Raw genomic sequence first — 20,360 nt, 5'->3', positions numbered from 1 at the left:
GCCGCTCCCCTCCCACCTCCCCGGCCGCCCCGCCCCGCGCGGCTTCCGGACCCGCTGGGAAGTGGGGCAGAGGCGAAGGCGGCGGCCGGGGCTGTGGGCCGGGATCCGGGATCGGCGGGGCCGGGGTGAGCGGTGGCCCCCGCCGGCCTCATTCCTCGGGGTTGCGCGGCGGCGGGGCAGAGGGGTGGGCTCGGCTCGGCTGTCTCCTTACGCCCAGGCCCCGTTCGCCTGGGGCTCTCCGGGGCTTTCCTCGACGCAGGCCCTGAGCCGCTGTAAACCCTGCCGTGGTACCGAGGGCCCCGCGCCCGGCCCGGCCCGTCTCGGCTCCGCCCGGGGAGCGCTGGGGTCGGGGCACGGCTGGGGCTTGGGCGGGGGCCTTGGGGGGGTCTGCGGGGGAGGTCGAGGAAGGACCGCCAGCCGGGCTGGGATGTGATTCCCCCTTCCCCAGATATCCTCTGGTCGGTCTCGGGCGGGTGTCCCGGGGCTGACTGGCTTCTCCTTGGGAAAGAAAGCCACAGTCCTCGCGCTGGATAATCGCGACATGTTGGAGAAAGCATCAGTAGCCGCCTGGTCATCGTTTCCCCCTGTTGTGTGCGTGCCTCTCGTGGCTGCAAGCCAACAAGAAACCCTCGGTCCGTGCTTCGTCGGGGAACGTTCCCTGATATCTGTCTTTTACCGTGTAAATGGCAGGAGGACGGAGCAGGGGAGAGAACAGTGTGGGGGGATTCGTCATCGAACGTGGGCTTCGTGAATAGCCTGGTTGTGCTGCAGACCTGCAACATGGAAAAGCAAGTGCTTGAATCCTCAGAGGAGCGAACGTTTCAGTACCAAGATTCTCTGCCTTCCCTGCCAGTACCTCCTCTTGATGAATCTTTGAGTAAATATCTTGATGCAGGTAATGACTTAATGTTGTAATGGTAGTGTGTCGTGTGCTGTTGTAACCAGGCTAATCTGAAGATGTTTGAAGAAGTGATTGTAGAGACAGCTTGTATTGTAATTGGGGCGTGGCACACGGACAAATATAGAGTGCCAAAGGTCGTTTTCAGGCTCAAAACTGGAAATTAAGTGCCCAGTGCAACCTGAGTAAGTTTCCTTTTTACCCCTAATTACCTTTCTTCAAGGGAATTTGGCATGTGAGAAGGTTAAGTTTTTGGTTTGAGAGTGGAATTTTTTTTTTTTACTTTTTTTTTTCCTCTCCAATAAAAAGCTGGTCTGATAAAAGATACTTCACCTACAAATTTTGTTTTGCATAACTGCTTGTTCATAACTGTGTTTGCCCAGGATCTTTTTTAAAAAACAGTTATTTAAAACTTTTCATACTTAATATTGGTGCGAAAGAACATTTATTAACTACGCAGTACTAGGAAAAAGCAGTGGTGAGCATTTTCACATTAATTAGCTTGGATAATTTCTGCCTTGACATGTTGACTAATCTAAGGAAGATCACAGAAAAGTTTTGAAAACAACATCAGTGCATGTGTGTCTAGCTTTGTTTATAAAGCAGAAATGACTGGTTAGTTCTTTATTATATATTGGGAATGATAAAAATACATTATGAAGTGTCTTGAGATTACTTTTCTTTATTTCTTCAATAATTTTCAGAACTCTTGAGACATGGAGCTTTTTCTGAAACATCTGCTTTGTATCTTACTATCTTACAGGTATTACACAAATGGTAACAGAGTTGAAGTACTTTCCTTAGCAGAAACATACCACACCAAATTTTCCCTTTCCCAAAATGGACTTCCTTAAGTTTACTCTGAGTTCCCATTTACTCTGAGTTCCTGTTTATTCTGAGTACTGGAAATGGCCTGCTTTGGTGTTCCTACATCGTTGCTTTTTGATGCAGAATGTTCAAGTGGTGCGTTTAGAGCAAAAATGTTGTGTGTGTATGTGTGTCTAAAATAATAAATTTTCTTTTTGCTGTAATGCAGATTAACTAAAGTTGTGCTGCGAAAGTAGAACCTGCGATAACAAAATTGCTGTTTAGTTTTGTAAAGTCATCTGTCTCTCCAGGTTAATAAATAACTCTCTCATGGAGTGAGAAAATCTGACAGTGAATTTGTTGGCTCGTTTTCTGATTCTGATCTGTTTTCATGAATACCTTATCACATGTCCCTTTCTTCTTCATGCTGAAGTTAGTTGCTGCTTATTATTCCACGTACAAAATCATTCTATAATTTTGATCACTGTTGCTCTTGTTTAGTTTCACTGGTGGTGGAGAAAAGTTAGCCCAGCATTTGCCACAGTCGTTCCTTGTACAAATAATTCAAAGTCAAAGTGTGCAGGGCACAGTTCTAGATGTAGCTCTGTGAATTTCATTGCTTAAGCTTGTCATTTTAGTCTGTAAATGTGAGTGAAGGAAAGGAGAGGCTTCTGAAGAACAATTCAGAACCTCCAAAGGATTCGTCATAGAGGCTTTAAATCAGTCCTGGGAAGCTGTCTTTCATTTGTTGGAGGAGAACTCCAGGCACTTGACATTAGTCAGGGCGTGGGCTGGTAAAGCACTTGTTTGTTTAAAGCCAGCCAACTAGAAAAGCTGGACAAAGTATGTGTCTGAATATGCCTTATTTAAGGCTTTAGAGTAGCTAGCTCTTCTTTAAAGAGTAACCCTGTTTTGAAAGTAAGCCTTGAGCAGAGAAGGTGGCCATAGCCGTGTTATTTAGCCTTCCAGCCCAGAGGTTGAGATTCAGAAACATGAACTCAACATGAAAGTATGAAAACCCAAAGTTCCAGCTTCCCAGAGCTTATTGGGTAGGCATTGAATTACCAGAAACACACCTCACACACAACCCTCCATTCTGTTTCTCACTGACTTCACAATCTAAGTATAAATATACCAGAAAATACATTATACACCAGGTGAGTATAGGATAAAAATGAGATGTGCCTGTATGGAAAATGACATCAGCAGTGCCTGTTTCTGACCATAGATTTCATGGTAAAAAGTCTTTAAGGAGTGTTTAGATTAAAATAATGACTAGTTTTGCAGATATTTATGGAGGACTTTGGCCTATAATGCACGTGATCTGAGAGAAATCCAAGTGGATTAAAACCAGAAAAATTGTCTAGCAGTAACTGCATTTGCCGTCAAAGGTGGATATAACACAGGGACAGTGAGTGAAAATTGATGGGCAAGTTGCTGGTAGACCATGAATGGACTAGAAAATACAGGCAAGTAGCTTTCAGTTGGTGCAGTGGGGTGGCAGACATGTATGGCTCAATGTGTTAATTTACAAACAAAGTTTCTGTAAATGTAATTGCTTGGTAGAACTCTGTAGTATTTCCAGCTACAGATGTAAATATATTTGATTTAATTATCTGTTAGGTATTTCCGGTTTTCAGCAATTACTTTAGTCTGCTACCATCTGTATTTGTTTAAAAGTATGCATTTATGTTTTACTAGAGCATACTGATTTATTTGCAGGTTTTTAACAGGTGTTTAAAAGGTGTTTCCCTTCAAATACTTGTTTTAGAAAAGTTAATTCTCATCCACTCCCTTGCCTGTGAATATCTGAATCTTGGACTAAATGTTAGTATACAGTTGTCTTTAAAATAAAAACATTTTCTTTTTACAGTGAAGCCATTTCTAAATCAAGAAGAATATCAAAGAACCGAGAATATAGTTAAAAAATTTGAAAATGGCATTGGTAAAGAGTTGCATCAGAAATTACTGGAAAGAGCTAAAATGAGAAGGAATTGGGTATGTATTTAGATATGTAAGAAATCATAATTCAGTGTGAGAAACTTTTAATTCAACTTGTGGAAATTCAGTTATTCAGGATATAACTCAAGGAGTCATTTCACTTTTTTAAATCCTAGGATCTTCCTTACATCTGCCACTTGGCCTGTGGATATGAATTCACTTACATATGTGTCATTTGTTTTTTTCAAAGCTGAGTGGCTAAGAGAGCTCACTAATTGAAATTTAAATTTACCATTTATCTACCAGCTTTTGCATGCTTTGTCTGTCAGTATCTCCTGTGACATCTGTCCCTTCTCTCTTCACCCTGGCAAAAAACCAAAAAACAAAACAAAAAAACCCCAACAAAACCAACCCTGGAATTCAGAGTTTGGTTTCTCTCTTTTTCTTCCCAGAAGGAAGCTATGTGGTAGCATTTTAAAGTTGCCTTTCAACAGAGAAAGAGATATGAGGAAGGTCATTACCAAGGGGAGTTCATGAGGGCTTTCTAAATCCTAACATGACGCAGTCCAAACTGGGGATTTTCAGATGGTGGCAGAAAATGTACATTAAGAACTAACTGTCTGTCTCAGATCCCTTCTCAACACAAGTCTAGTTTCCTTCTCATGGAGTAATCTGTGATTTTCGCAGCTGCCACAACTGACATCTGCAAGAGTTTAAGATGAGGAATATCAGGGAAGAAATATCATAATTTACAGTTTAATATTCTTAAGCAGCATTGAATTTTATTTCAAACTTGAAAATAGAAGAGCTAAATGTGTCAATATCTTCAGCAGTTAGTTTTGAACCACTGTCCTGCCTTGTGTTATACATGAACTACTATTCAGAGTATTAAAAAAAAAAAAAAAGTAAAAAGAGCAGGCAGTTGAACAGACAGGTGATTATTAAAGAATTAATGAATAACAATAAGTTCTGATGTTAAACATTTTTCATTTCAGCTGGAGGACTGGTGGCTGAATGTGGCTTATCTTGATCTTCGCATCTCAACACAAATACACTGTAATATGGGAGGCCCTGGTCCCTATATTGAACACTGCTGGCCACCAAAAGAGGGCTCTCAGATAGACAGAGCATGTGTAAATACATGGCACACCGTGAAATACTGGGATTTGTTGCGAGCGTAAGGCTTTAATAATTGATCCTAAATATTGATGGTCTTTGTATCCCTTAATTGTGTATGTATGTTTATGTTCATTGGCATGTATTCTTTGCAGTAATAGACAGGTTTGTCTTACCTTGATTTAATTCCATCATTGTAATTTCTCTTGCTTAATGTTGCTGTATTTATTACTACAGAGAGAAGGTTGCTGTAGAGAGGTCTGGGAATACTGTTCTGGACATGAACCAATTTCGGATGCTCTTCTGCACTTGCAAAATTCCTGGAATTACTAGAGACTCGATTGGCACTTACTTTAAAACTGGTAAACAAATGAAAATTGGGGGTTAATACAAGCAAATTATTTTTATTAATGTGCTAAAGGAATGGTCAGTTTAACCATAACATACTTACTTTCTTGAGCACTAAATCAGGTACTGGTTGTTGAGTGTTTATATAATGAAGCAAAGAAGGTATCTCACCTAGAAATGCCCTTTTTGGTGCAATATTTAGTCCTTACCAAATAAGAGTAAAAGAAAGCTCTGCTTCAAATAGTTTATTACCAGCCTGATGCATATAATAAGCATGCCAGCATTAAGAATTGATGAAAGACAAATTGTGTGTGTTACAAGTGTGTGTGGATTCAGCAAGGAACACTCATTTCAGCAGAGGGAGTTCCTGCCTACAAGAGACACAAATAAATTAAATTTGCTACTACATAATGACAACGACTTGAAGTAATTTGTAACACGGAAAGTTACATATGACTTCTGTTGGTTTTTAAAATGTCTTCAGGTTTGCAGAATTGAACAAAAAAAGGTCTGTAGGACTTGCTGAGTTTTTCTGTATCTGTCACTTTATCCCCAAGGTTGGATTTTCCTTTATCACTGTTTTTCATTTCAGAGGCTGAAGATGAATGCCCATCTCACTTGATCGTCCTGTGTCGAGGTCGGGTGTTTGCATTTGATGCTGTACATGAAGGCAGCATACTGACTCCTCCGGAGATTTCCAGGTTTTGAAAACACTTATGTTAAATTAGCTGTGCTATTTAAGCTACACACAAAAGAGGCTTTTTTCCCCCATTCCCTTCACCCCAAAGAATTAGGTGTCAGAGAGGCTACCGCTTCTCCTTTAATTGAAGGTTCAGATTTGAGTAAATTATTGTTGAGTGGATGGCAACTTCTTTCCATATACTATTGTAATGCATCTGTAGAGCATCATACAAAAGGGCTGAAAGAAGATATTTCAGTAGGAAACATCATTTTTTTGAACTTTCTTTACGTGGAGTTAGTAGGGTTATAACTGTCGTCATTCCATCCAGGTACAATCCTCATTGATAATTGTCTCATTGCTACTTAATCATTATCAAAGTTGAAGCACTCTCATGTGTTGAACTCTTCTATCACATACACTAGTAGTTTCAGCATAAGTCTCTTGTGACTGATTCGGGATCTATATGCATCTCCTTACTAAAGTAGAGTTGTTAATTTTGCTACGGAATAATTTAATGCATTTGTCAAAGTGCTGCTTATAGTGCACAACAGAAAACTTGTGATTAAAACTGGCAAAAAGTAGATGGCCAAATTCCTCAGGCAAGACAAAAACTAATTGAAGCTAAAAATCACTGTTTAAAAATAGTCTGGTGCTTCATTACTTAATATTTTAACGTATGCATTTCTACTTTTTGTAGTTGTACCTGTTAAGTCAAGCCAGTAACAAAGAAATGAACACTTGGAGTACAGACAAAGCCTTCTAAATCTATTGTCTATAGGAAGAGCAGGTTGGGTGTGGTTTGGTGGGGTTTTTTTTCCTTTGGCTTTATTTTTATAACCCCATGATGGTTGTCTTACATTTTTGATACTATGTAACTAATGATCAGCAGTGAAATTTAATAGGCAAGAGTGCCAGAACAAAGAACAAGCCAGATTAAGTGCCTGTAATTTGTGGAGTTTCTTTAACATCAAGAGCAGCATATGAAAAACCGAACTTGCAAACTAAAAATTGCCCCTCTGTTAATTGTTCTTCCAAAGGAAAAAGTAGGAAGAGAATTGCTCTTGAGTAGTTCAGACTCTACATTCAGGATGTACTACTGTAGCTAGTGTTCTGCTTTAAATTTAAGGGTTTGTCTTGAGGGGAAGGTTTGTCTGGTATGTGATTAGTTGCTGTAAAAGCTGTAAAGCTGCAGTACTGCAGATGACTGCTATTCTGAAAAGTCTCAACCTGCAGTGTTGAAGTCTTAAATCTAGTTTCAAATTAAGTGTGTAATAACGCTTTAGCATGACAATTGTTTATGTGTGAGTTTGTGCTGGGCTCGAAGGTGCTGAGTGACTGAAAACTGAGCTAGTCTTCAATTGTCCTTAGAATCTGGGGGAGCTGATTCATGCTTCCTGAAAATTCACATTGGCTTGTGAATGTTGAACCAAAATTCCAGCTTTGCAATAAAGAGACAGAGACACAAGGTGACTTTTACCTTCTTTCCATCTGTTCTTTGTTAACTTCAGTTTTTGAAATCTTCTTAAAGGCAACTTACATATATACAGAAGAGATGCCATAGTGAACCAGATGGACCAGGACTGGCAGCCCTAACAAGCAATGAAAGGACCAAATGGGCAGAGGTAGGAGTACTTCAACAGCTGGTTCCTGAAAAAAGCATTGTGATCACTGGAAAAACATTATTTCACTTAGCTTTGTCTTTTTATGCCTTGTAGCTCCGGGAATATTTGATTCATCTTGATCCAAAGAACTTAACTCTTCTGGAAAAAATTCAGAGAAGTTTGTTTGTGGTCTGCCTTGATGACTCTAGCCCCCATTCAACTCCTGAGGACTACACCGAGGTAGCTAAGAATTTCTGATAATTCATACCTGACCATCTTTACATAAAAATTTCTCCTGCATATATATGCAGCAGTAGCACCTCTTGCTCTTTCAGAACAGTAAAAATGAAGCAGATAAATACGCAAAAAATGTGCTTTTTTGATCCATAGGAAAACTTAAATAGTTTTAATCGTTAGGACATTGGAAGTGGGAATGGCTGAAATCTACCTTCATAACTTTTTAGCCCTCTATCTTTCAGGGTCTTCAAAAACATAGTCATTAACTTTTTATCCCCCTTCTAGTTAATAACTTGGCCTTATAATCATGTTTCATCTTGAACTGGATGAAGATGTCATCTGTCAGGGAGGTCTTGCCATCTTAATGTAGACTAGGTTTAGCTTACAAAGATTGGCAGTGTTCTCGGTGTTTTTTAGAGTTCACAGTGTGTTTCTTCTGCTTTAGCTTACAAGGCTGGGGCTAACAGGTGATCCGACTGTGCGCTGGGGAGATAAATCCTACAACAGCATATTCTTTTCCAATGGAACCTGTAGTGCATTCTGTGACGTAAGTTAAATTTTTTTCCATCTTCTGAGTATTTAGTTACTGAATTTCCCCCTTTGGAGTAAGTGCTTAATGTGTTACTCTTTAGTATAGCATTGTTTACCTGGCACCTGATTTGGTAAGTTTCCAAAAGCAGTCTGCTTTCTCACTGTTTGATACTACACCATACATGAATTAACAACAGGATCTGAAGTCATAATCTTATTTCTGAAAGTATTTAATGAGGAGCTCCAAAGAAAAAGATAATACAATGCACAAGAAGGCTTAAAATTAACTCTTTGTTTGATATATCCATTTGAACAGCTATTTTTTTTAACTTACATTATTTTAAACTTTTGTTGTTGTTGTTTTTTAAACTTTTTTTTTCCTGTGCATGCATATTGCATGGCCAGAAGGGCTTGTATTTTTCCTTAAACGTGCCTTTTTGTGGCAGTTGTACATTGTGCCTCTCTGTCCAGCTGCAGAACAGTCAAAATGGTGGGTGGACTTTAAGTAGTTCTTTATGTATTGTAGAACTATAGAACAAGTCCAACACTGTGCAGTAAATCTGTTGGTCTGCAGGAAAAAGAATGGGATAGGGAAAAAAGCAGAACAGTTTGATCTTCTTGCTGTTGTGCAAAATAATGTAATATCTTCTCTTATCTGATTCTAGCATTCTCCTTTTGATGCCATGGCTTTAATTACCATGTTATCTTATGCCGAAAAGAAGATTATTGAAAATGAGGGAAAATGGAAGGTATCTGTCCTTTATAAACTTTCAAGCTTATCCGTTAATGTGTCTTTTCTTATGGATAACATTTTCTGATTTTGTGTCTTTCTTTCTGTCTTCCTCTTCCCAGGGATCAGATAATGTGAGGGATATTCCATGGCCAGAGGAACTTGTATTCACAGTGGATCCAAAAATTATAAATGAAATTGGACATACTAAAGAATTGTATTACAAGAAGGTAAAATTTGTTCCTGGTTCTCTTAGTTGTTACTGATACTATTTTTTTTTCATTCTATTTGCATGTTTTTAGTTGGTCTTTTTTCATGCTGGAGAACAGGAATGAGTATGTTACTGATTAATTGTTGAATTTAACACCATGGTTAAATTTGTAACATTGTTGGTGCATGTTGAGTGTGTTTTCTTTGCAGTGGACCAAGTTGTAATATTTCTTGACTTCTGTTGTTTTACCTCCTTTGGTATGACAGGTATCTGACTTGCAGCTGGTGTCTTATGCCTTCACATCCTTTGGCAAAGCATTGATTAGAAAAAGTAAACTTCATCCTGATACATTTGTGCAGCTTGCCCTTCAGCTTGCTTATTACAAATGCCATGGACGGTAAGAAAATACCAGATTAGGAATAAAAAACTAGTTTCTTGAGTAGAGGGGTGCAGTGGCTTTGCAGTGTTAATATGTAATTTGCTATTGGGATGTAAGAATGAGGAACTAAGGGGGTTTTACAGTAGCAGTTGCACAGGGCCATACTTGCTTCAGAAGAACTGTGTACTTGTGCCCGTAGGGATAATACATGTAACATATTGTGGAATGGATGGCAGAATACAGTCCTTGAAAACTTGAATTCAGGCTGTACAAGGGAAACGCTCGGGCAAACACCAAATCCACAGTGGGTCAGGATTCTCTAATGTCAAATCGTTGCTCAAATATAGAAGAGAGTTTTGTCTGTAGCATGCGACAGCCATCAGTAAAATGTTGAGTCTTCCAAGCCTGTAAAAGGCCTCACAAACTTCAGTGTCTCACTTTCTCTGGCAATACTGGAGGAGAAGGTTTGGGCAAAATAATAGAGGTAGAGATAGTGACCCTTCAAATGCCTGCCTCTGCATTTTTGGATGTGGCATTTAATTTTGTATTACCAATTAAAAGGTGTCATTTTTCCTGTTATTGATGTTCCCAATTTTTTTGCTAACTAGCGCTCATAATGGCTTGTGTAAGTCATTAATGACCAGCGGAGTATTGCTTGCTTCAGAAGGAGGAGGGTTTCATCATAGGAGTGTGATGTTTAGTCACTGGTGAGGTGTGGCCCATCATAACAATGGTTGGTAACTCTTGGTTCGCTGAACATCAGGACCAATAAATTATCTGACTAAAATAGCCTTGGTCTGTTGTAAATGCGCAAGTGTGTTTCATGTAGGTTGTATATTAAGTGGTAGACTGTCATAGAGCTGGAGTTGCTCCCTGTGAAAGCTGGATGGCTGTCAGTATGCAGCAGAGAAGGTTTTGACCTTTTCCCTCTAAATTCTTCAGAACACATTGCTTATTTCGAATGTGTCTCTTAATTTTTGAGGGTTTGGATGGTGTAGGTGGAATTATGTAGTGAAACTGAAGCTTGTGTAATTTCAGCTATTTTTGCTAGAGGCTGGTGGATCTGTAGTCTACAGAAAATATTCATGGCAATGCAGTCTTTTCAAGGTATTATTATAGTACTGGGACTTTCTTTCAGTCATCTGTCACATAAAAGCACATAGAGTTGCTTTGTGGCTCTTTTTCAGACACGTAACTTAAAGAAAATTAATGGGTTTCTGGTACTTGTAACTGAGCTAGATGTGCAAGATCTTTTGCAGGACTTTTTTAGTCCTTGAGAGAGCAAATAGTTTTGTTAAGTTAATGAGACACTCTTCCCTAATTTTTATTCTTAGTCCGGGCTGCTGTTACGAAACTGCCACGACCAGGCGTTTCTATCATGGCCGCACAGAGACCATAAGACCATGTACTGTGGAAGCAGTGGAATGGTGCAAGTCCATGCTGGATCCCTCTGAGAGTGTAAATACAGAAATGCTACTTTCATCATTGAGTATTAGAAAGCCTGTCATTTGAACCACTTCAAACTCGTTTCTCTGTTGTCTCACTGATGGGAGTTGGTGCCTTTCCAGTGAGACAAATTTCAAATGTTAGGTTGCTTGAGCTCTGGTTCTGGTCATAGTGACTGAGATATGCACACGTGTGGGCTTGCTTGATTTTCTGTGCTATTTACCTTTTGGGTTCAAGAGTGTAATTTTCTTTGAATTATATTCACCCTGATTTATTTCACACCTCAAAAAGTTACTGGGTTGGGACCAAAGTATTCTGCTGCTGTTCTGTTGTTTTAATTTTCAAGTGAAATCAGGAAATATTTATGTAAGAGTTGCATCTGAGAGCAAGATTGAAATCTGTTTGTGTGCTAGTGGTAACAGGGATGTATTCCAGAGTTTGAGTAGCTGAACCAGAGACCTTTTCTTTTCCCAGCAACTACCCTCTGGTGCTTGGCTGGCAAAGCAGGTCATGCCTGCTTGCCAAGCAAGAGCTCTACAAAAGCTCTTTCTGTTGTCCTCACTGCACATTTCTCAGAGCCTGAGCAATTAAGCAAGGAGAGGGTTTTTGAGACAAAGGGCAACATAGCTTCAGAAAAATCAATATTATAAATGCATCTGAAAAACACAGAGGAAAACAGCTGTCAGAAAGCATGTGTGATTGATTATTCTAGCCTTGAAGAGTACATTTTCCTGGTCTTCACTGGCTTCTTTTGGCATGTAGTGCAGTTTTAAAACTCCGTTTTCTGGCTGTCTTCCAAACCTGCTTTCCTATTCCAAATATGGATTCCTATTACCTCCCTGCTCCTCAGTTACCTTCTAACCAATTATCGGGCTTCTGTGGTTACTACTGCTACTACTACTAGTGTGTAACTTCCAACACTAACTGTAGCCTTTTTCTCTTTGTAATGTTAAATAGCATCTCCAAATATCTCCCTATTGTTGTTTTGAGGTTTTTTTGGTACCATCACCTGGAGCTTTAAAAATCTGTTCTATAGTATTGAAATTAACATGCTTAAAAGTCTGCCTTTATGTAATTTTTAGTACCTTGAAGTCAAGATGCTTTGGAAAAAATCCTTTTATCTTAAATTTTCTTTTGCCCCTTGTCAGCTTGGTAGCTTGATTTTTATCCAAATTGAGTGGCTGCTGTCCGTGTTTCGCATTCTCTGCTGCAGTCTCGTGTGTGGTGAATAAAAGGATAAAAAACGCTTTTTAAGTAGTCAAAGAGCTATCAAGATCTAAGATCTTGGAAGCCATGATCTTGAGCATCTAGGACTGTTTCTCAAGGCCTCTTTTACAAAAACCATGTTATTTTATTCTCTCTGACTTATATAAGTTTTAATATAAACTTGAAAAAACACGATGTTGGGCAGATCACTGCAATCAGCAGTGAAAATTTGGGAATGCATCTAGTAGGAGCTAGTGACCTTCTAAATAAATTGTATTGTAGAAGGTTTTTGGGTTTGATCATTCTAGTTCACACAGGTTCCTTTCCATTGTTCCAGGTTATTTGGGAAAGAGGATGAGGTTTAGAATATTGTTCAGTTCGAAAGCAGTCTGAGTAAGAGAACAGAAATACAGGAAACAAACAAGCACATTCTCCTGAAAAGGGAATCTGGACTTTGGAGAAAGGGTTTGAGAGAGGTTCTAATGTACCTTTCAAGTTCCTCCATTTTCTTCTATCTAAAATTGTTAGAAACTATGAAAGGGAAAAACCTGCTGATCTGTGATTGATGATGTGTTACTCATTTGGATTGGTTTTTCTTTTTCTTTATTTTCTTTTTAAATCCTGTCTCCCCCCCTACTTTACAGACTTACCAACAGCTACAACTGATGCATAAGGCATTTGCAAAGCACAATAAAATGAGGAAAGAATGTGAGAATGGAAAAGGTACTCTGGGATAAAAATTTTCGGTTTTTTTCCTTGTGGGTGAAAAGGGAGTATCGTTGTATGCTAGTATATTTTCTCTGTCTCTTTATTTTCAAACTGAATAAAAACTAAGTGAACTGTGTTCACTTGGAATATTAATTCAGTTTTTTTCCCAGCTAAACATTACTTTGGAATACCTTCTGGTCAAATATGTGCTTGGCTGAAAAGTGAAAAAGGTAGTCTTTTAGGGCAGAGGAGAGATTGGGTGAGATTCTAACCCACCTGTGTTAGTGCTGTAAACTATTCTATGCCTAAGAAAGAGTAGCTGGGAAATGAACCTGATGAACTTGATACTCTCTCCAGCCTACTTGGTGTGCTATCACAATTCAGGGCAGTCGTGGCCCTGAAAGCCTTTTCGCTGTGTTGACATAATTGCCCATGGGCCACTTTCACTGTGAGGAACTCTTCCTCCTTGACTGAAATGGGAGTTTTCTTGGGTTTTGTTCTCCACAGGAGCTGTGCTGGGTCTCTGTTACTTAAATCATTTGCTTTTGAGCTCAGTGCTGCAAGTTGAAAGTGTTGAAGACCTCTTAGATCAAATAGTGGGAATGTTTTTGGATGCTACAGTATGATGCTGTTGTTCACCTGTCCTTCAGCTACTATTTGAGCTCCCAGCTATCCAGACCAGAAGAAGCAGAAGAGCAGCTGCTGTTAATGATTCAGTATTTGCATTTATTTGATAGGCTTTGATCGTCATCTTCTGGGTCTCCTGCTCATAGCACAGGAGCAAGGACTGCCAGTGCCAGAACTCTATGGGGATAAGGCCTTCACAGCCAGGTAATTCATATTCTTGTCCTGTGGGGAGTTGTGTCCCTCAACCCTTGATTGTATACCAAGGCCTTTTTTACATTGGCCTTGTGCGTGCTGATTTCTTGATCTCTACAACAAAATAACTGTTTTGTAAAACTCACTTTGTCTTAAATTGTCTTTAAAAGTGCTGCTTTTGTTTTGTGTTGTTTCGCAGTGGAGGAGGTGGGAATTTTGTCCTTTCAACTAGTCTGACTGGCTACACTAGGTTTAGTGGATCTGCACTCCCTATGGTACAACATGGCTATGGCTTTTTTTATTCAATTAGAGATGACAGGTAAGGATATAATTTCAATTTGGATATGGTTCTGCATTTGTCACAGAGGGAAAGGCGGCCAACAGCTAGAATGAAGAAAGGAAAATACCAAAGAAATATGGCTGAATGTGTCAGAAGAGGTTGAGAAGTGAGGTACATGAGAATAGAGGCATTGGCATTCTGGGAAAGCATGTGTGGGAGGCAGGATGAGTGGTGGAGGGCAGGTGAGCACCAAGATACTGACAAGAAGCAGAAATAAAGAGTAGGGAAGGTGAAAGAAGGGAGCAGCAAAAGGAGTTAACTTTAAAATAGGCTGTCATTTCAGAGATTACTTGGAACGTATAAAGGGGTTTTTTGGCTGAGCTAGAGCAGATGAGAGGACAGGTGAGCACACTGCCCATCGTTCTTGGCAGTGACACACATCTCGACTCAAACCAGACCTTTTTGACAAGGAGAGGCTAAAACATTTGGCGTCACTTCTCCAAAAATCATATGATTTGAAAAGATCCAACTTTGGCTTACTTCTTATGGACAAAAATTACTGCTTTTTAATGAAATCTAAAACTACTTTGGTTAGAATGTGTAGAGATAAATTGCTGTTTTAGGTGTAATTCAAATTATGTCTTCCTAAAGCTAAGCATGGGTTTGTGTGCCCATTCAAATCAGTTTGAGAATACAAGCCATTAATACTTTGATCTATGGCTGTCTTAAAATAAATAGAACTAAATCAAGATATACCTTTTATTAGATAAATAGAAAGAAGTACCTAAAACCTTAAACTAGTTGTAGAAAAAGAAGAAATATAATTCACTGCATTTTCAGATGTAAGCAGAAAAGTTGGTCACCGTGTATGTAGTAATGGGTATTTAAATCAAAGTGTCTGATTTCAAGATCTGTCAACATTATTGCTTACTGAAGGCACTAGGGATCAGAGTCCTTTTTTAATGTTGAGACTGTGTTTATGTGACAATCTACTTAAGAATTTATGTCAATAATTCCACATCTCAGGAAAATTTGTATGACTTTATCCTAGACCTTCACAATTAAGAGTGGTGATTTCACTGTTTTCTATATTGATAGGATCGTTACTACCTGTTCTTCTTGGAAATCCTGTCCAGAGACTGATGCAGAAGTGCTGTGCAGAACTCTGTTCCAGTATTTTCATGCCATGCTGCAGTTAACAGTTACAGCTCAGCTGTAAGCTCAATAATGATGTAAGAGGCTTTGCAAGCTCACAAGTTACATGTAGTACTTAAAAATGAAATGCTACTCAAGAGTACTCTTACATTCAAGACATTTAATGAACTATGTGACATGTACCTATTTTTATGAGATTTACTGTGGTAACAGTACCCATTTAAGAATAATGTAGCCATTTGCAACAGCAATGCAAGCAGTAGTACCTTACCTGTGTAGAACTATGCAATATTAAAATATGCCACAACAATGCAAACATACTTAGGGATGGGGTGTTGGAGTGGAGAATTGATGGGTGACTTGTATTTATGACCTTAGTAGTCATGTGTAGAATAGTTTGTAGTCTACTGATAGTGTTTATGGCAGTGGAGCACTTAACTGTGTACTTAAAAGTAACCACACTATCCTCTTATGTGATTATGCTTCCTATTCATAGTGGTTTATGAAACAGAAGGGCTGCCTCCATCAGGTTATGTGGTACTTTATAAGTTATCTTTCATTTTTTACTATCAGGATTATACCAAATAAATGCTGCATCCATGAACGGGGATGTTCCCACTATATTTGTAGTATGAGAGCACTACAGTTTGAAGTATTTCGAAAAAGAATTATTCAATAATAAAGATAGAAAGCAGCATGAGTTTCAAATTTCTCAGTTTTCATTCTCTAGTGAACTGTGAATACCTGCTGCTTTACACTAATAATGCACAATAAAAGTAAGCACTAAATACAGTTTGATATGGTTCTCAGGATTTTAATACTTGATTCCTCTGAGCAGCTTTGTATTTTCCTATTACAGAAATAAAATTTTCTAAAAATCAACTTTGTATTTATTGATTTATGGCTGGACTGTGTAACATTGTGTAGGAGCATTGTGAGAGAGATGATCTTGGAGACAGGTGAATTTGAAACAGAGATTTTGAAGTACTCATTCTTTCTTCTCTAGCTTTTAGAGTTTCAGAGACATCAAATACTATTATTTATTTTACAGAAACAACTCAATTTTCAGCTAACATGGAACCAGTCTCTTTGCCCTCTGGAAGCTCTGTTGCATATTTTTTGTCCACAGTAGCAAGAATACTTCCCCTTTTTATTTCCTCCCTTAATACCTGACACTTCTCTACAGTCTAGGGTATGTTACACTGTGTCTTGTTGCCTCAAAAAATGGTCTCCTCATTTCAGCCTTTTGTTTCCTTGCCTTTACTGAGCTATCTGTATGTCTTGTCTCAGTTACATATGACAGGCATCCAATGTTTCATAGTTTGAGATCTTCCAAAACTCTGTATATACAGAGAAAGAATCCATCCCTGTTCTGCAAGTGCTTATGATAACCCACCCTCTTTCTCAGAGGTAAATGACTTTCTGAAATCTCATGGGCAGTGAAGCCTGTGTCTTTATGATGCTGTGATTTCTGTGAGATAGATTAGGATTTTGGATCAAGCTATGCCTGATGATTTTTATTCTTTATTTTAATAAGTTCTCTCTGATAGTTACAACCTTTCACCTCCCTCAATTGTGATAAGGGCAGTTTGCTTTGAACATTCATTCAAAAAAGCCTGAAGTCTGAAGAAGGGTGTAATTTTGCATTTATTTGCATTTATTTTCCATACACCTACTCCTGCCTTTCTGAGGATTTCTGGGAACATAGAAACCCTGAGAGAAATAAAGAAAAAGGGCAACATTTTCAGAAAGTGAATCATTGAGAAAATGGCATTCAATCACCAGCATAAGCAGAATTTCCTGTTCAGCTGAGACAGTTTTGAGTCTTGCCTAGAGAAACTGAAGCCAGAAGTGTATCCAGGGAGAACAAATTTAAATTGTGTGAGTTGTTAGAGCTACTTGTTATGTGCTGTGGATGCATGAATTCATGAATGTGGTATTAATTTCCTTGTTGTGTAAAGCATTTCATCTCCAGTGCCTCTGCCCTCAAAGCCTCTCCCTGTTTTTGTACCCTTCTTCATGAGCACAGGTGCTCTGTGCTGCAGAGCTGCTCTCCGTGCCTGGAGCTCTCCACCCAGTCCTTTGCTTTCAATTTGGCAAGCCAGTGAGGTTTTTTCAGGACTGCTGTGTACTCTTTAATTTGAGCAACGATGAATTTTGTGCTGGTGGAAGAGGGTTGGGCACTTAAAGCAAATGTACTTCAGTTATTTATTAGTTACGGGTTTTAAGGAAACTATTTATGGAATTGTACCAAAACCACGTGTAGTGAAACATCCTTAATAGTCTCATCTAAAAGACTGAACCTGCCATATAGCTGCACTTCAGCAGCTGGTACTGCTCACTCTCGTGCATTTCATGTCCCACTTTGAACACTGACCAGAGAATAGTAGATGCCTTTTTCAGTCCAGAACTGCTGCTGATTCTTTCTCTCTACAACCTTGCACTCTGAACCACAGCAATCTTGTCAGCATTTTCGATGGTGGAGAGGTGGTGAGCTATCATGGTGCATGTGTGACCTTTTCTGTCTTGAACTGACGCTTCCTGACAGTCTCCACAATGGAAAAACCAAAAGGTGAATTAAAAACGAATCCAGCTGCTGTTCCCACCTGTGGTGCTTCTAGTCTGTTACCTGTGATAGAGCAATGACAGAGGTGATGCTTCTATGGCCTTGGAGGTGAAAAACTTTATCCTGATGACTAGTTCAGATTCCTGTTTGTACATCTGGGATGGGGGACAGGAGACAGACAGTGCTCACCGTATTTTCACTTGCCCCAGAAGTCAGGCCAAGCAGACTTTTCCAGGGTCCCAGCCTGGCCTTTTTTTACTGCTTCAAGCAGATCTTAGTTGGTTAGTTTTAGGAACTGTCCCAAACAAATTGGCCTGTCTTATTTGACAAGTCATGCACTTTCTGACTCACTTTCAGCAACATGGAAAACTGCTCCAAGTCCCATTCATTGAATAATTACAACTTAATCCCCCAAAGCGTCCATACAATCAAATAACATGCTGGATAATTTTGTATTTCAGTTTTTAACCTCTAAGAAAGCATGTACTTGGTCTAAACACTTAACACCCACTCAGGACCTCAGTTTCTTGGTGTTTATGTTCATTTTAAAAAAGAATATTTCAATATATATATTTTTAAGAAGCATTCTGTAACTTGTATGACACTTGCAAACTTTGTGCAGATAAAAGCTCAGTTTTTTTTCCTGATTCAAAGTAACAACAATGCAAACATTTTCCTTGGCTGCTGAAGCAGTCTGTGTGTGGAAGCAGATATTCAACACCAGAAAAAAAAATTATATGGGTATTTCTAGACATAATCCGATGGAGGACTGCAGTAGAAGTGTTTCTACATCCTGTTCAGAGCATAGTCACAACATTTGTGGATATGCTGCTATTAAATATATCCAATTAGACTGAATTATAGCAGTGAAGTGGAGACAGCACACATTTTCGCAATGAGAGTTTATTTTCCATTGGTCTTGTGTAAGCTGCCACGAGGATAATGCTATGGAGTTGTCTCGGCTGTGGGAGCCCAGTCACAAAACACTGAACAAGCCCACATCACCTGCAAAGGCCTTTGGAACTGCAGGGTAAACATATGTCCACACTCAAAAGCAACCAGTGATTTGGAGCTTGCCTATAAAGAAATTACCTTTCATGGGCTATATTCTCAGCATGTTTTGAAAATCAAAATTTTTCCAAACTCCTAAAGGAGAAATTCCACACCCAATGCCATCTAAAACTCCTAAAGGAGAGCCACTGGCCATTCCTAAAAATGTAGAGACATTTTCCTGGCTTATACAGCAGTGTGGTATCTAATCCCTATTCATTTTATACCTTTGAAAATCTTCCTGTTTTGCACAGAAGAAAAACAGTAGAAGTTCTCAAAAATTATTAACTAAGCTAGGTACCTAACTGTGATTGAAAACTAGAGGAAGCTCATGCATTAATTTTCTTAATGCTCCCAAACATTAAGAGAATCTACTTCTAGCTAATTAATATCAACAGCAAGTCTTATATAAGCAACAGTTGGTTTAGCCTTGGTCAGGAATCTAGAAAATCAAAACTCAATATGTAAAGCATCTTGGTAATCAGTGTTGTAAAGTATATTCATTAAGCACTAAATTCACTACAGCTCATAATTTAGTTTCAAAGTACTCATTTTGTGGGAGAAGAAAATTTAGAATTATCCACTAGATATGTGACTATATCACTAGATATGTCTAGAAAACCAGCCAGTATGCGGGACTGAAGCTCAATTCTTTCTCACTTTCTGTTACCCATGTCAGATTTGTACTCTCTGGAATCCCACTGCCTTCACAGAAGCTCCTCATAGTATCTGTACCACTCTGAATTGTTGCTCATGGATTGTACCAGGAGCTACTCGATTCATTAGGTAAGTGTATGACAAATTCTGCTGCTCATAAAGAAGGCATGAAATTCATTTGCTCTCTTTTAACTATGTCATTTCTGCACTTCCTTTCAATGAGCGTAGGTTTTTTTTACTTCTGGTGTGTGAAGATGGCATTTCTCCACAGGCAGTATTCCAGGAAGAACCTCGCTTTTAAAAAAGTAGATTTCTACCTAGAGTTAAAAGTAGATGCTTGAGACTTATTTTCCTTCAAGTTTGCTTGATATACTGAGAGTAAAACATTTTGCTGAATTGCTATGGAAGGACATATGGTTTAAATACTGCCAGAAACTGGTGATCTGCAAAAAACTGTTTCAATGAATATAGTCTGCCAAAACCAGATATTCAGGTCATCGCTTAACAGTCATGTAACTCTTCTGACAAATACTCTCCAAGGAAGTTGGCATGAGATGATAATCACCTGTAAACACCATGGCTATGAAAAAACTTTGAAATATTTCAGTGCATTAGAAGGCACTCAACAAGTTTACTAATTTGGCAAAACTTTGTGAATAATTAGAGGCAGTGTAATGAATTTTTTTTCTTTGTTACCTTATCATGTAAAGAAGAACACATTTCTTTTTTTTAACACATTTATTCTTTTAAAAATAAACTTTTCTAACTTCTTACTTTAATGTGTAATGGAACACATCTACGCTTGTGAATCATCAGCCCTTATTGTAAATGTAGAAAACGGCTTGGAAGCGAACATGGCTCAATCTCCAACTCAGTAAGAAGAAGGGAAAGCCTAGAAGCTCTAAGTACGGGAGCTAACCTCCAAAAACTTAACTCTACCCATGAAGTTAGTAAATCCTTCTTTCCACATCACTACTTCTACATAAGAAGTA

General features: G+C 38.8%; 1 protein-coding gene across 5 annotated transcripts; it reads left to right on the top strand.

Annotated features, from left to right (window-relative positions):
- The first annotated feature begins 37 nt into the window (after window positions 1–37).
- CROT (carnitine O-octanoyltransferase) lies at window positions 38–20,154 on the top strand. 5 transcript variants are annotated; one of them, XR_007204177.1, is made up of 20 exons: window positions 38–125; window positions 691–895; window positions 3,579–3,703; window positions 4,642–4,823; window positions 5,000–5,124; window positions 5,703–5,811; window positions 7,321–7,414; window positions 7,508–7,633; window positions 8,076–8,177; window positions 8,827–8,910; window positions 9,014–9,121; window positions 9,369–9,499; window positions 10,816–10,939; window positions 12,778–12,856; window positions 13,579–13,672; window positions 13,860–13,979; window positions 15,039–15,172; window positions 16,147–17,667; window positions 19,391–19,497; window positions 19,597–20,154. XR_007204177.1 is itself a non-coding variant. In XM_048306643.1 (18 exons), exons 2-17 carry the CDS (start codon window positions 781–783, stop codon window positions 15,157–15,159), a joined length of 1,839 nt encoding a protein of 612 aa, XP_048162600.1. In that variant the 5' UTR covers window positions 38–125; window positions 691–780; the 3' UTR covers window positions 15,160–15,172; window positions 19,391–20,154. The 5 variants fall into 5 exon arrangements, 2 of the variants coding, with proteins under 2 accessions (XP_048162600.1, XP_048162613.1); XR_007204176.1 differs by having other exon boundaries at window positions 19,391–20,154; XM_048306643.1 differs by lacking the exon at window positions 16,147–17,667 and having other exon boundaries at window positions 19,391–20,154.
- The last annotated feature ends 206 nt before the right edge of the window (window positions 20,155–20,360 follow it).

Source organism: Corvus hawaiiensis, chromosome 1, assembly GCF_020740725.1.
Source record: "Corvus hawaiiensis isolate bCorHaw1 chromosome 1, bCorHaw1.pri.cur, whole genome shotgun sequence".
NCBI lineage: Eukaryota > Metazoa > Chordata > Aves > Passeriformes > Corvidae > Corvus > Corvus hawaiiensis.
This window is presented reverse-complemented; position numbering and strand designations above follow the sequence as displayed.